The following is a 14,806-nucleotide window of genomic DNA, read 5'->3' on the forward strand; positions in this document are numbered from 1 at the left end:
CTACTGGAAGAGCATTCCATAGCATGGGACAGGTGATACTAAATGCCCAGCTTCTGGCTGAGACCAATCAGGCCTCTGTAACATGGAAGACAACCAACAGTGCTCCTCTGAATGATCTCAGTGACTGAACTGGGATAGAAAGGCTCTGGTGGTCCTTAAGGTATCCTGGACAAGTTGTTCTGGGCTTTATATATCAACACAAGAACCTTGAACCTTGTGTGGTAGCTTTTGAGCAGCCAGTAAAGGTATGTTACCAGAGGTGGCCACCTGCCTCCATCAGCAATCTAGTCACTATCTAGTGGATTCTGTACTAGCTGGAGCTTCAGGCCCAGGCCAAAGGGCAGCCACACAGATTACATTACAGCCTCAAGGTTACCAATACATAGACTATGATGACCAAGATATCCCAATCAAGATATAGCTGGCAGTGGCGTAGCGTGGGGGGTGCAGGGGGGGCCAGTCGCACCAGGCGTAACATCTGGGGGGGGCGCGGAAGAGACTCGAGTGATAAAATCCACGGGTTAGGGGGCGCAAATTACTTGCCTTGCCCCGGGTGCTGACAACCCACGCTACGCCACTGACAGCTGGCATACCAGACAAAGCTGGTAAAAGGCAGTCCTAGTCACTGGTCAGTTAGGCAGCTAATGACACTTATGTATCCAGGAGTATCCACTCTTCAGAGGAAGTGCAACCTGAACAAGCTACTTACTGACCTATCTTTGAGACATGGGAAGCACAGAGCTTCTGCTTTCCCAAGAATGAAATTCAGTTTACTGGCCCTCATCTAATCTACCACTGCATTAAGGCACTGATCCAGAGCTTGCACAGCCTCTCCTGATCCAGATATTATGGAGAGACAGAGCTGTATGTCAGGCATAGACAAACTCGGCCCTCCAGATGTTTTGGGACTACAACTCCCATCAGCCCTGACCACTGGTCCTGTTAGCTAGAACTGATGGGAGTTGTAGTTCCAAAACATCTGGAGGCCCGAGTTTGCCTATGCCTGCTGTATGTCATAGTGTACTGATGGCACCATGCTTCAAAACCTTTAATGACCACCTTCATACAAATGCTAGAGCATTGTGCCCTCCAGAAACCCAAAATGGTGCCCTCCAGAAACCCATCCCATACAGTTGATCTAGGAGTGGTCAATGGTATCAAAGGCCACTGAGAGATCAAGTAAGTATAATAGTGTCATTTGATATTGTTATCCATCAGGATGATCAAATCTGATGCAGTTTCCAAACCAGGCCTAAACACAAATATAAATAATCAGTGTCATCCAGAAGCACTTGCAGTTGCTCCACACATTCCTTTTCCACCTCCCTCCCAAAGGAGAATATATTTAATTTTTGACAGAAGAAATACATAGGGCTGCAATGTAAATTACATTGGTCAAATAATTTCAACTGAATACCTAATAGCTAACTGTTTTATAACAACTGTTAAACTAATGCCTCCCCTCTTGCTCGCTCTTCTAGTGATGATGTACATCCAGCAACTCAATTTCCTGTGTAACTCATACTGAAAGCAGAAGTAACTCCAAGCATGGAATTTGGAATGCACAGTACATTATCTCTGTGTATCAACAGACAGAATATGAGGAGGAAAAGGAACAAAACTGACCGAAATATATCCTTCCTTCCAGTTCGTTATTCTTGTTAATCAGCTTTTTATCCTCAACATGTACCTGTGCCCTGTTCTTCTTGGAAAGGGGATCAGGATCTTGGCCATGATTTTTAAAATAATAGTTTAAGTCTCTTCAACTACGTCAATACAGCGGTACCCCAGGTTACATACACTTCAGGTTACAGACTCCGCTAACCCAGAAATAGTGCTTCAGGATGAGAACAGAAATTGTGCTCCGGCGGCGTGGCAGCAGCAGGAGGCCCCATTAGCTAAAGTGGTGCTTCAGGTTAAGAACAGTTTCAGGTTAAGAACAGACCTCCGGAACGAATTAAGTACCTAACCCGAGGTACCACTGTAGTGATAATTACTGTCTATCATTTGACAAGTCTATTGCCTAATCTTCAAGATGTATACTTCTAACAACATAAAAGTGAGAATAAATCCAATAAACTGTTGATGTGCCATATGATAGTTTCAAGACTGCCATCCAGACTGAAGAGGCTAAAGCTTCAGTTCAAAGCACACTTACCAGGAAGTAAGTTTTACTGAACACAGAGAAGCTTACTCTTGAATAAAATGAACAGGATCAGACTGTCTGTAAAACATGCTGCCTATGCTCTTTTGCATTTTCAGCACTGGAATTACCTAGAAGAGAAGGAATAATGGCTGTGCCAATAAGGGTCATAGAAATTTTCTGTCTATCTGCTGTATCAGCTATACCAAAGTATCCACAAAGACAAGACTGTTAAGGAGTTTGTCATCTGAAAAACCGTAGAAGCAGAAATAACTCAGAGGCTGTGAAAGAAAGGATAACAACAGGAGGACTCAAAGAAGGAACTTTTGGAAACTCAAGGCAGTAGAAACATAAGATGATTGGACCCCACTGAACTTGAAGCATGGGAAGCCCCAACAAAAATTTATAATTTGACAAAATATTTGGACTTTATGATATGTATTTGTATAATTTGGAATATTTAATGTGATTTGATTGGATTATTAAAATGGAAAACTTAATAAAAATTATTATAAAAAGACAAAAGAAAAACCGTAGAAGTAGAAACAGTCCAAGTTCAGGAGCAAGTGTATGTTACTCATTTGTGCTGCCCAAGCTCTATGTGAAGCTTCATTATTTTTTTAGCTGTGGCATCTGAAGCAAGGTGGTGAAGAACTGTTTCCATGGGGCCTGGAAAAACCATACGCATCCATCAGGCCTGCTGGTCCTGTGCCAGGACCACCTTCTAGGTAAGAAGATGGGTTTGAGTAATGTCAGCTTCTGCCATTGACTCAATAAATTTACAGGGTTAAAACAAATGTGTTTCTTGTGTTTGTTACACAACACTGAAAATACAGGCATCAACAGAAGGCTGAAATTCAAGTTACTAAAAAAAGAACATGGCAGACACAATTAGTAGTCTAGAGATGATTTTGTTGTTAGAATGAGTTCTTGCTGCACAGAATTTTGCTTAATGGTTGCCATCAATTCGATTTTAATTAATTTTATAATGAATGTTTTTAGAATGTTGGATTATTTTGATTGTTGTTAGCCACCCTGAGCCCAGCTTCGGCTGGGGAGGGTAGGATATAAATATTATTATTATTATTATTATTATTATTATTATTATTATTATTATTATTATTATTGCTCTTCCTTCAATGCCTATATTAAACAGCCCTCCCCTTTCCCTGTTCCCTCCCCATATATATACACACATCATCCCCTACTTCTGAGAGTACAGTTTGACCTCAAGTATGACAAGTTTCAGGTAGAATGGGGACAAGCATGGATGTGGTCATGGGACTGCGACTTAGATGGAGGCATAACTGCTGGTACTATGGACTGCCATTCAATGGAAAATCCATAGTGACACTAAGGTGGATCCTCTAGGGAAAAAATCTGCATGTCAAAAGAGAGGCAAAAGAAGAGAATGTCAAAAACACTAAAGAGACCATCATGCTAAGCCTTTAGATATAAAGTGCTCAGCATCCAAAGCTAGTGTAAATGGTTGGGTTATCACCCAAACATTGGTCATTCTATTTAACTCTGCTTCTGTCTTTCAAATGTTCAGAATCTCTTGTATTAAAACATCATAGAAATCTCTAAGGACCAATTCATATAACTGTGGCACCACAACAAATAGAAAAGCCACTGAACTCATGGATAGCTGCTGAACATAACAAATATATAAAGTTACAGATAGGTAGCCGTGTTGGTCTGCCATGGTCAAAACAAAATAAAAAAATTCCTTCCAGTAGCACCTTAAAGACCAACTGAGTTAGTTCTAGGTATGAGCTTTCGTGTGCATGCACACTTCTTCAGTATCTGAAGAATCTGAAGAAGTGTGCATGCACACGAAAGCTCATACCTAGAACTAACTCAGTTGGTCTTTAAGGTGCTACTGGAAGGAATTTTTTTATTTTGTTTTAAATATATAAAGGACAGGTTCTCAGTTTCATCGATTCAGTGAGTGAATCCACTATCAGCTTCACATGATCATTATGGTTAAGTCATTGGAGCTTACAAGTCCTTGTAAAGTGATAAAATGTTTGAGTATATAATCAATAAAATCACTCTTTGCCAATATTTTCAATGTCTTTAATAAACACCACATTTAATATAAATATTCCTAGGAGTAAAAAAGTGCTTCATTCATATGTTGTTTAACATAAATGGGGTGGGGGAGAGATTTCAGAAAAAAGAGCTGTTTTTATTGACATCCCTCTTCCTATGATGGAGAAAATCATACAAATTGCTCTGTGCAAAATGCTTCTCTCCTGACACCTGTAGCCAGAGTAGAGTTGCAAAAAGGGAAAGTGCTGTCCACAGCTGCAATCCCTGTGGTAGATTAAAACAATGTTGAAGGATATTCCAGACTTTTTATCACTTTACTGGCCCTTTGTTCCTGTCCAACTATAGCACAAAAGTACAAATGGTTGCACCCTCAGCAGTCCATGTTGTGAAGAGTCACAAGAGATTCAATGTACAGTATGCAACAACGGCAGCAAGGATACTCATCGCTAAGAACTGGAAAACTCAAGATCTACCCACACTGGAAGAATGGCAGATGCAGCTGATGGACTATATGCAACTGGCGGAGATGACTGGCAGAATTCAAGACCTGGGAGAAGAAAGGATTGAAGAAGATTGGAAGAAATTTAAGATTTATCTACAAAAATATTGTGATTTAGAGGAATGTTAATAAGGATGCTTGGTTATAAATAATTGGCCATCACTAAATTGGATCGGAAATTGACGATAAATGAGATTAAGAGAAACAAAAATTTGTTGGAGAATTGTTACACTATATTGAATTGAGTGGTTATAAATTTGCAAATAAGATGATAATTTGCTTGAAAAAATTTATTAACGATGTAAGTGGGAGCGGGAGACGTGAGGAAGTCCAAAGAAGTTATGAAATTTTGTTAAAACAAAGCAATGCTGTTTATTATCTTTGTATTTCTTTTATAAAAAACCCTAATAAATATTTTATAAAAAAAAGAGATTCAATGTACAAGCAATGATGTCAAGTAGAAGCTTTGACATTTATTTTGTCAGCCTCCTTTCTGAAGTTTGAACCCATATGGGACTCCCATGTTTAGAGGGGAAATGGAATTCACCAACCTACCCTGCAGTGTTTCTCTGCCTTCCATCTATCTTTTTACCATCTGTCCTGTCTATAGATTTTCCAGGAAGGGGAGGGCTGCACATTCCCAACAGGCTCTTCCTACCCCTTCCTACTCTTCCATTTCCCCCAGATGTGACCCCATTTAGAAGCCATTGCATAAAGTTTATGCAATTGTGCCTCTGTCTCACTTATTTTCAGTGATAACAAACTTCTATTTCATGTCCCACCAAAAAAAGAAGAGAGATTCTTATACCCTTTTTACTTCTTGCGAAATAATAGTCTACTCTAAATGAACACGTTAAAAATATAGAGGGAGGAGTTTGGGGAGGGAAAATCAAACACAGCATGACACAAAATCAGAACTTCTTCCCCATCCCCCAAAAGAGGAGGCAGTTGCTCCTCCAGACCATATTAAATGTTTACATTTGACAAGCACCTTCTAGAAACTGAAGTCCAAACTCACTTTTGAAGCAAACCAGATGCTAATTTGGGCTTCCAAAGGTGAAAGGCTAGTGCAATTGCCCTTTATCATTGTAAATTCAAGATCTTTTCCCCTTGCTTCATGTGCTTGGCAAGAGAACCTCCTCTTGAGAGTCGACATCAATAGGTGGGGGAGGGGCCCTCTTTGATAAGGAACTCCATCACTGGGAGATCCTTCCTCCTTTCAAAAATTTAGCACTGCATAAGGGATTCTCTCCAAAATTAACATCCTTCACAGAGTTTTAAGAATTCTCACATGCTGTTGAACTGAACATCTTTAGAAAGGTGGCTTGCTAACCTTTGAAAATCAGAGGCATCTCATTGCAATTCCTAACCCTCCTAGAATGAATCTAGCTAAAAGGAAGATTTAAAGACACATAAATATAATCTTGACGTGCCTCCTCCCATTTGTACCATTCACATCCAAAATATTCAGCACAGTACTGTGGTGACAATTATTCAAACTAATAGTAGGCACACTTAAGCACATTCATTGGAAAGACCTGTGCAAGTCTAACCGTTGGGCTGTGATTGGTGGTCAGTCACACCTACAAAATGTATTAGATCAGAAGATGGAATGCATTGTGAAAATTAGTCACAAGATTCTGCTACAGTGAATAGGTGTTAGTGGCAGTGCAAATTCATCCCAAATTTATATTGTGCTCCCTACAAAAGGATTTAGAAACTGAGTCACTAATAGTATATACCTCTTAAAGGGTTGCTTTCAACAAGCAATTCTCAAAATTTCAGTACAGAATTATGAATACATGCATGCTTCCGTCAGTAGGTTGCAGAATCGCATCCCCTTATAAATGGCCAGTGTACAACAAGACACAGCAATTAACAACCTGAGGGCAAGTGACATTTTAAAAGGGGGGGAAAGTGAACAGATTCTTTATTATTCCTTCAGGGAGCAATGTAACTTATACTCATTTCTGTCTAGCTAGCTTCCACCCTGCTTTCCTCAAGTTTTCAATCAAGAATGATACTTATATAGGTCACAAAAGACCAAACTCCTCCTAGCACTGCCACCATTTTGAGTAGTGAATGTGTTTTCTATACTGTAATTCCAAAGTGCTGTCCATTACATACATATTTTATAGAATCATAGAATTGTACAGGATCATCTAGTCCAACCACCTCCGATGCAGGAATCTCAACTAAAAGCATCCATGTCAGATAGCCATCCAACTTCTGCTTAAAAATCAACAGTGAAGGAGAGTCCACCACCTTCTGAAGTATTATAATACTTAGTAGGATAGTAAATGCTTCAGCTGGTATGACAGTCTGCAATAGGCTTCTAAAGATCTTTACATGTCGACACACACATCCTATTCATTTGTCTTCCAAATCCTGCATCGCAGTAATAATTGAACAGCAGTACCAACCCACTCTTTTAGACATCACACCCCAACTTCTTAATATTTCACTTTTGCAATTTCCCTTAGACTCTCTTAGACTGAAAATCAACCTCTGGTTCTTGGCAAGAACAGTCTTTGATGTACAGTTTAAAGTTTGAAAGAGCATCAGAGGCACCAAAGTTGTTACATCTGCTATAAACAGATGGCAAACCCCAGGTTTAATCACATTGGCCTAAGCTGCTTAGGATCTTGGGAGTATGAGCCAGAGCCTCTGGGAGGTCTGTTGTGGGTACAATCTCTCACTCACTCACACACCACGTTCTTCCATCTGATCTCATTATCCATATTTATTGAATTCTACAACACACAAGAAGGAGTAAGGTCACCGCCTCAAGTTGCTGCACTTTTATCTGTAACATTCAACACTGAAAAAGTACATAGCATTGTATTTTAAGGGTGTGCACTGAAACAAACAGGTGAGCAACTACTTCAAAAAACCCATTGTAATACTGAACTGATTGACAAAATACCCCAAATTCCAGAAAAGGGTCACTAAAAACTATAAAACTGAGAGACAAGTGTAGCTTTCTAATTGTAGCAATATAGTAGTATCAAAGTATTTTTCTGCCACTTGCATGATTATCCGTTTACTGAACCTGAGCCCTATGAACTAAGCAGATTTCCGAACTTTACTTGAATTAATGTAAACTTGCTGCCACTCTTTAAACAGAATAGATCCAAACTCCTGAGAATACTGAAAATGAGTGGAGAATTTGGGGGGGGGGGGGCCTGAACACACACACACACCCTTCTGGATTGTCACAAAGCTCAGAGCTCGATTGTCACAAAGCCCCAGGGCAGCATGTGGCACCTCCATCACAAGCAGGCAGAAGTAAAACTCCATTCTCTCCTACTCATCCTTTCCCTGAAGGGATAATGGCAGCAAAACAACAAACTCTTCCAAGCTATCAGTCAGGGCCACCAAAGGAGGGGGGAGGGAGAGGAAGGACAGAGATCAGCACTGTCCTTTCCTACGGGGACTGGGGGATCTAACAGTCTCTTTCCTTCCTCCCTTGACCAATATGGGAGCTTGGGGAAAGGGGGAAGGCAACAAAAGGGGTGTTTTTAGAATTAGGAACAACCTCACCCGTTTACTGATAAGTATACGGGTAAAACAATACGTTCGAGGTAATAGACTGACGGAGCCCGTTTCGGTTTAGCAGTGTTTGTAGCAATTCAGATCGGTCTTGATTCAGTCCACCACCGGACTCGTACACTTCGGGTCCTGGTGGAACAGGCAAGGACGGATCCCGACCAACCCACCCACCCCTCATTCCTTGGATTTGCAAAGACTCTCTTAATCACGGCTGTTATCTTCCCAGGGGGAAGGATTGTGAAGGCTGGTGTGGTCATCATCCCCAACCCCACCACTCATTTGTTAGATACCCTCGAAACGTACAAAAATTAAGAGGTGAAAAACAAAACAAACATGTACTTTGTCGCAGTTCTCCATCTATGTGTAACTAATTCTGCCGCCACCCCTTGCCCTCCAGCAACTGCACGTCCTCCGATTCATCAATCGCTAAAACTACTTTGGAGACCAAGCATGCATGAGCCATTTCAGTGCAACCGTGCATATTTACTCAGAAGTAAGTCCTACTAGCTCCAACGGGGCTTACTCCAAGATAAGTGAGAGAAGGGGGCTTACTCCAAGATAAGTGCAAAGCCAATCAGGAAGGGTTAAGTGCACGATTGCCGGCACTTTTAAAAATGAAATTAACAATAATAATTTTTTTAAGAAATCCGGGAGAACGGGTGAAAACATTCAGCCAACATCCCTTTCTGGAGAAGGATTAATATCGAACTCGCCGAACAAAACTCTCTTGTCTTAAAAGAAAATTGGGCAGACAATAACAAGTAGGGGGGTGGGCGGGTCGCAGTTGTTCTCTCTCTCTCTCTCTCTCTCTCTCTCTCTCTCACACACACACACACACACACACAGCACACTGACCCTAAAAGCCTTCCGGCTAAGGAGAGAGGGAGAGAAGGCAGGCAAAACAGAGGCGACCGGAGTTATTGTCCCGTCCCATCCCTTCTCCTCCTCGAGGGGGAGGCGGGGCCGCCGGATCGATCGGCCGGTCCCATTTATCGACCGAGCGGGTCCTTCTCTCTTTTCCACTTCATCTTTTAATTTTATTATTATTATTATTATTTCGGAGCGCGACTCACCTCGATCTCGAAGTCGGGCAGTCGGAAAGCGGTCCTGAAGAGGGAGCAGAAGTGAGCGATGGCCGGCACTTCCCACCACGAGCGCAGCTCGCTCAAGAGACCGGCCGCCGCCACCGTCGCTGCCGCCGACGTCCCCTCCGGATCTCCGCTCGCGGCTGCCGAAGCGGCAGAAGCAGCAGTAGCAGCCGCCGAGACCACCACCACTCCTCCGCCGCCGCCGCCACCACAACCACCGTCCTCCTCCGGGCACATCGCCCCAAAACCCCAGCGCCCCTCAGAGACCGCTGCTTTGCCGGTGTCCGCCGCGAGAGAGACGGGGGTGGGTCTCCTCCTTTTCCTCCCCACCCCGACCGAAAGGACTCTCTTTCTCTCTCTCTCTCTCTCTCTCGCCCTCAGCCTCTCTCAGCAGCCGCAGCTGCCCCCTCCGCGCCGACTCCTCCGCATGGGGCTTGTCCGGGCTGGCGCCTCCTCAGCCGCCGCCTCCTGCTCCTCCTCCCTCGCTCGCTCGCTCGCTCGCGGGTCTCTAAGGCAGGCGGGGGCGGCGCTGCTGCTGGAGGCTGCCGCCACACGGACCCATCTTCCACCTTCACCTCAGGTCGCCGCTACTGCCCTGTCCATACAATGTATATTTATAGATATTATTTTATATAAATATATAAAAAGGAGAAGGAGAAACTGCGCTTCAACCAGCCGGGGAAACAGATGGGGCTTAGGAAGGGGGGGGGAGGGCGCTGGGGGCGGGTGAGAGCGACTCGTGCGGATGCGATGCGAGGAGGGTGGCGACGACGGGGGGACGGTTGTCGAGCGCGCGACGGTGAGAGGCGGGGTCCGAAAGGAGAAAGAAGGCGTGTCTGCGCGAGCAGGGGGCGGGGTCTCGCCGGCAGGGCGCTCCGGGGAGGAGGAGCAGTATTTGTATGGAAGGAGGGATCAAACTCCTCTCATGCGTTGGGACGGGGGGGGGCGGGAGTATGGCCCAGAGAGGCAGGAGGAGGAGCCTATGGGCGAACTTTTTAGGCGAGCGGAGGAGCCCGCGCGCGAGTCGTGGGAGGAAGGGGCGGAGCTTCGAGAGCGAATCGTGTGGAGAAAATGGGCTTCTTGAGAGCCGTTAAAAGGCTCGTGAGCGCAAGTTAAAAAAAACAAAAACGGGAGGAGGAGGAGCCGGCATTGGAAAGCTCTCCGCGCACGAGGCGTAGGCGGGGCTGCTTTTTATCATAACAACACCTTCGCCCCGCCTTTTTTCCTGCGGACAGCCAATTGGGGACCTCGCGCTGGGCGGGGCTCTTGATTAAAGCGTTCCCTGTGGCTGTGAGGAAAGAAGGGGGAGCTCTCTTTTTGTAGGCGAAGGAGGTTGGCGGAGGCGGAGTTTTCTCTCTTCGAAATTTAGTTACGCTCTGAGCACCGCAGTAGTTCAGAGCCGCTTACCCGGAGGGTTTTCTGCTGAAGGAGGGAGGCCCTGTTTTTTTGCATTCTCAGAGGATTTTGAGTCAGGAATTCAGTTAGTGGAGTTTTTATTTTATTTTTATTTCTCGAATTCCGTGAGATAGATATATATTTGAGGGCTTCTTTCTGGGAAGATTTTTAGCCTTCGCAAATTATGCCTTGAGGTCTTTTTGTAACTTGGAGGCTCAGCGATCCTGTTACTCAGTGGTTGTGATACCATTCTTCGCTTCCTTTTGTTTTGTTTTTTACTTGGTTATTGTTCATCTCTGATTTTTAGACGAACGAAACGTGAAATTATAAAAGGGTTAAAATGACCCTGCTACGCAGCCTGTGCTATAGAACTAAACTGCTTAGGCTTCAAGCGGTTTTATTTCCCAGGTTGTGTATAGGATTTTAAGCCTCGGAGCGCATGTGGTAACTGGTAGTGCGCAAGTCTTTGCGTGGCTAAAAGGAACGTCTTGCTAGGCGTATTTGATCCAAGGATTTCCTCCTCTGCTTGGAGGCGGAGATTTCTGACAAATACTGTACTGCAAGGAGTAAATGGTGTGTGTATTGCAGTTTTGGCAAACTTGCCGTTCATATACAGGATTGATTTAGTATTCCTCACTGTTGTACTTTCAATTGGGGGAAGTAGTTATAGGGGAGAGTGTCCCGTTTCCCCCACTTAAAAACGTGCTTGTGGTTTATAACCCATTTTGGGTGATTTCGAATACAGAACTCTAGGATTATAAATTTCTCTGCAGTTGTTACATGAAATATTGGGGTTTACAGAGTGTAAATGGGAACTAAGCACACCTTTTTTTGAAAAAATCCAGAACAGAATTGGGAGTGCTTAAAACCCGCTTGTTTATTTAAGTGAACGTCTTGGATTGTGTCACTCAACTTTTAAACGTGAAAACAGTTCTTGTGTACTTTAAAACTAACAAATTTATTGTGGCGTAATTTAGTGTTTGCGGACTACAAGCCACTTCATCAGATATAAAAAATAAAGTTTCACTGTGTTTTTATGTTTTTTTTGCGGAAGAGTCTGAGCTCTGCCTTCTTTGTGGAGATGCTGCGTTGATGCTTCCTACTTCAAAATAGCAGCCTCTGTTAATGAATGTTTCTCTCCTGAAAGCTATTTACACTTCCTCCATCAGGAAGTAATAATAATAATTCGTTGTAAACTAGCAGCTGTTTTTCAGCCAGAATGTGTTATCAAGTGGAAAATAAACTACAAACAAATCTGAGTATCTAGAATTTTAGGAGTTTTCAGTTGTTCTTCAAAACTTGTACAGTATTTGTAGTTTACTTAAAAAACTTAAATTACTGACAATCCAGAAAAAAGTATGTCTGTTTCTCCATTGAACATCTGCATCTAGATCTCAGGCAGCTGCTCAGCTAGATATATTTATAACCGTTTTGAACAACCAACACATCCTTAAACCTAACTGTACACACACACACCCCTGGCATTGCTGAAAGCACTGTGAATAAAGAAAATATGAATTGGAATTTTAGAAAGCAAATCTGTGCAGAAAGTGAATTCAGTGCTATAACAATCCAAAGCAGATACTGATCCCTCCATAAAGACAGAGAAGGTTATACTGCTTGAGAAAGTAACACTTGTAACAAAAGAGCTAGACTAGCTTTTGTGCTCAATAATAATTTTACACTGTTGACACCTTTTTCAATTTAAGTGTTGGCTGTTGTTTCGAATAAGGCATTTCATTCCTCTCCTATAAAAAACCAAAAAGAACAGACACCCCAAACCTTAGAATACAAAAGTTCCCAACAAACAAAAATATCAATATGTCTTTGTTTGTTGGTGTATTTAAAATGAAAACTTAATAAAAAGCATATTAAAAAAAAAATACAAAAGTTCCCAAAATAAATTCATTGCAAGAACAAGAAAACAGTCTGCTTTAAAATGTCCCACGCCTGTGCAATAACACTGGACTTGGATAAGAGTTGATGGGCAGGTTTCTTTTGCTCTTCAAGAAGAGGAGTATCTAAGAATAATACTAAGATTAATACTTCTGCCTTCCAAAACAGAAGCAAAGTAATTATAGCGATCTGATACTATACCATTGTCGATAGCACCACTGAATTCAGGGGAGTTTCACTTCCAAATTGAAGAGCATAAGTGCAACTTCACTGGGAGGAAGGATGGGATAAAAATAAATTGAGTAATACTTAGAAGAAGAGGGACTTAAATTCCTTGTAGGGGTGCATAATATTTCAGATCTAATCACTGAACGGTCTGCATTATGCAGGAAGTGTCTTCCTCACACATTATGCAGTCTGATCCTACAAAACTTTTTTAGTGAATAGCCACATTGTTTACATGCAACTTTTTCCAGGTTAGTATGCATAGATTTAAAGCCTGAGAATGGGAGAAAGCCCCATGGCTGTACAGTTCAATGGGGATTCCTTCATCAGGTTTGGTGGCATTCCTTTCCAAGCAAACCACTCCCTCTAATAAATAATTCAAGTGGTCAATGGAACACATAGAATCATAGAACTGTCGAGTTGGAAGAAACATTTTTTTTCTTAAAGAATCTAAGGGACAAACATATTTCCTGGTCCCTCCTACACAAAATCCCTATTCAGTTATGAGCATGCTTAGTAGCCATGGTGTAATCTGGGTCACTTGGAAAAGAAAAATGGAAAATGAGGGACTAAACTGAGTATCCTGGAAGAGGATGTAGTTAGCTGGAACCCTGAACAGGAGCTCTCCTCTTAAGAGGAGAGGGTGCACTGCAATATCCTGCTATCAGTTCCACTTGTATGTCAGAATTGTTAAACTTACTGTTGTGGATGTAAGAACTCTGGAATGCTAAAAATACTTCTGGTAATTTAAACTGTTATTCCAGAATTAAAATGAAATTGGAGTGCAGTTAAGTTAAAATTCAAGTTACTTACCAAAGCTGCATCTGACTGCCCTTTTAAATTGAGTAAGGAACTGGGAACAAACTTCAACCTCATGAGAAGTCCCGGACTCTACTCAGACTTCAATGTCATTTTTATTATATTAACAAATTTACTCTTGGAGTGAGAGCCAATGTGATGGTGAAATACATGAGCTACAACCTGAAAAGCTCCTGTTTCAAACTTCATTTCAGCTGTCGGCAGCCTTAGAGAAGCTGGTTTTGTTTTTTTAAAAAAGTGTTGAGTCGCACTTAATTTTGTTACAGGACACCAACTATAACATGTATTTCAAACAGCCAGGTTTTCAAGCAGTACAGTGGCACCTCCAGTTACGAACTGAATTCGTTCCGGAGGTCCGTTCCTAACCCGAAACCATTCTTAACCTGAGGCATGATTTTGCTAATGGGGCGCATCCCGGGGCAAATTTTGCTACCAGGAGACCTACCTCTGGGTTAGCAGAGCTCGTTACCCAAAGTGTTTGTAAGGAGGACGGTATGTAACCCGAGGTTCCACTGTATTTTCCTGTTCACAACTTCTGTATATGTTGCATGGAAACCTGAGCACTTAAACTTGTGTCATATGTTTGGGCCATATTTTGTACTTTGGTATCTGTACCCAAGTACAAAAACTCTGAATCTGGTCCTCGGTCTCCCCCAATGCCAGCTTACATTGTCTTTTTTTTTGTATGTCTTTATTTTTTAAAAACAGGAAGGAAACATGAAATTGTAGCTCATTACATATGCTTCCTCATTTGTCATAGAAACTGTGTGTTCAAAGTGTCCTTTACTTCAGAACAATATTGTTCCTTGGGGCATAATTGCCCCTTATTTCATACACCAACTTTATTTAATTAAAACACTAACATTTCACTTTATTGCCATAAGTGGTTCTTAAAGCAATATTACAAAATAGTCACAAAATAAAATTGCATTCAGATACAGTACAGGAACTAGAATTGAATGCAGTGTTTGAAACTTCGATTGTTCTAGGCACATTTTGAGATAGGGAATTTGAGTTCTGGGTGTAGTACTACGCCTAAGATCTCAGATTAAAACTGCAGAGTGGAAGGAAAGGAGGACCTTTTTCTGCCCTCCCCCCCTTTCAGCTACTCTCTGAAGACTGTACAAGAGACCC

General features: G+C 42.3%; 1 protein-coding gene across 3 annotated transcripts in view; it reads right to left on the bottom strand.

Moving 5' to 3' along the window:
* The window catches only part of CECR2 (CECR2 histone acetyl-lysine reader), a 131,974-nt gene that overhangs the window by 111,932 nt on the left and 5,236 nt on the right, over positions 1 to 14,806 (bottom strand). For 2 of the 3 annotated variants that reach the window (XR_014160964.1, XR_014160965.1), the window contains exon 1: positions 9,323 to 11,980. Coding sequence is in view for 1 of the 3 variants with exons in the window: in XM_081879630.1 (XP_081735756.1) it covers positions 9,323 to 9,574 (252 nt within the window). In the remaining 2 variants the exon portion in view is untranslated. Of the gene's footprint in view, positions 1 to 9,322; positions 11,981 to 14,806 lie in introns of those variants that run through there. The other variant, XM_081879630.1, reaches the window with a different exon arrangement.

Source organism: Podarcis erhardii (assembly GCF_964252035.2).
Source record: "Podarcis erhardii genome assembly, chromosome: 10".
Taxonomy (NCBI): Eukaryota; Metazoa; Chordata; class Lepidosauria; order Squamata; family Lacertidae; genus Podarcis; species Podarcis erhardii.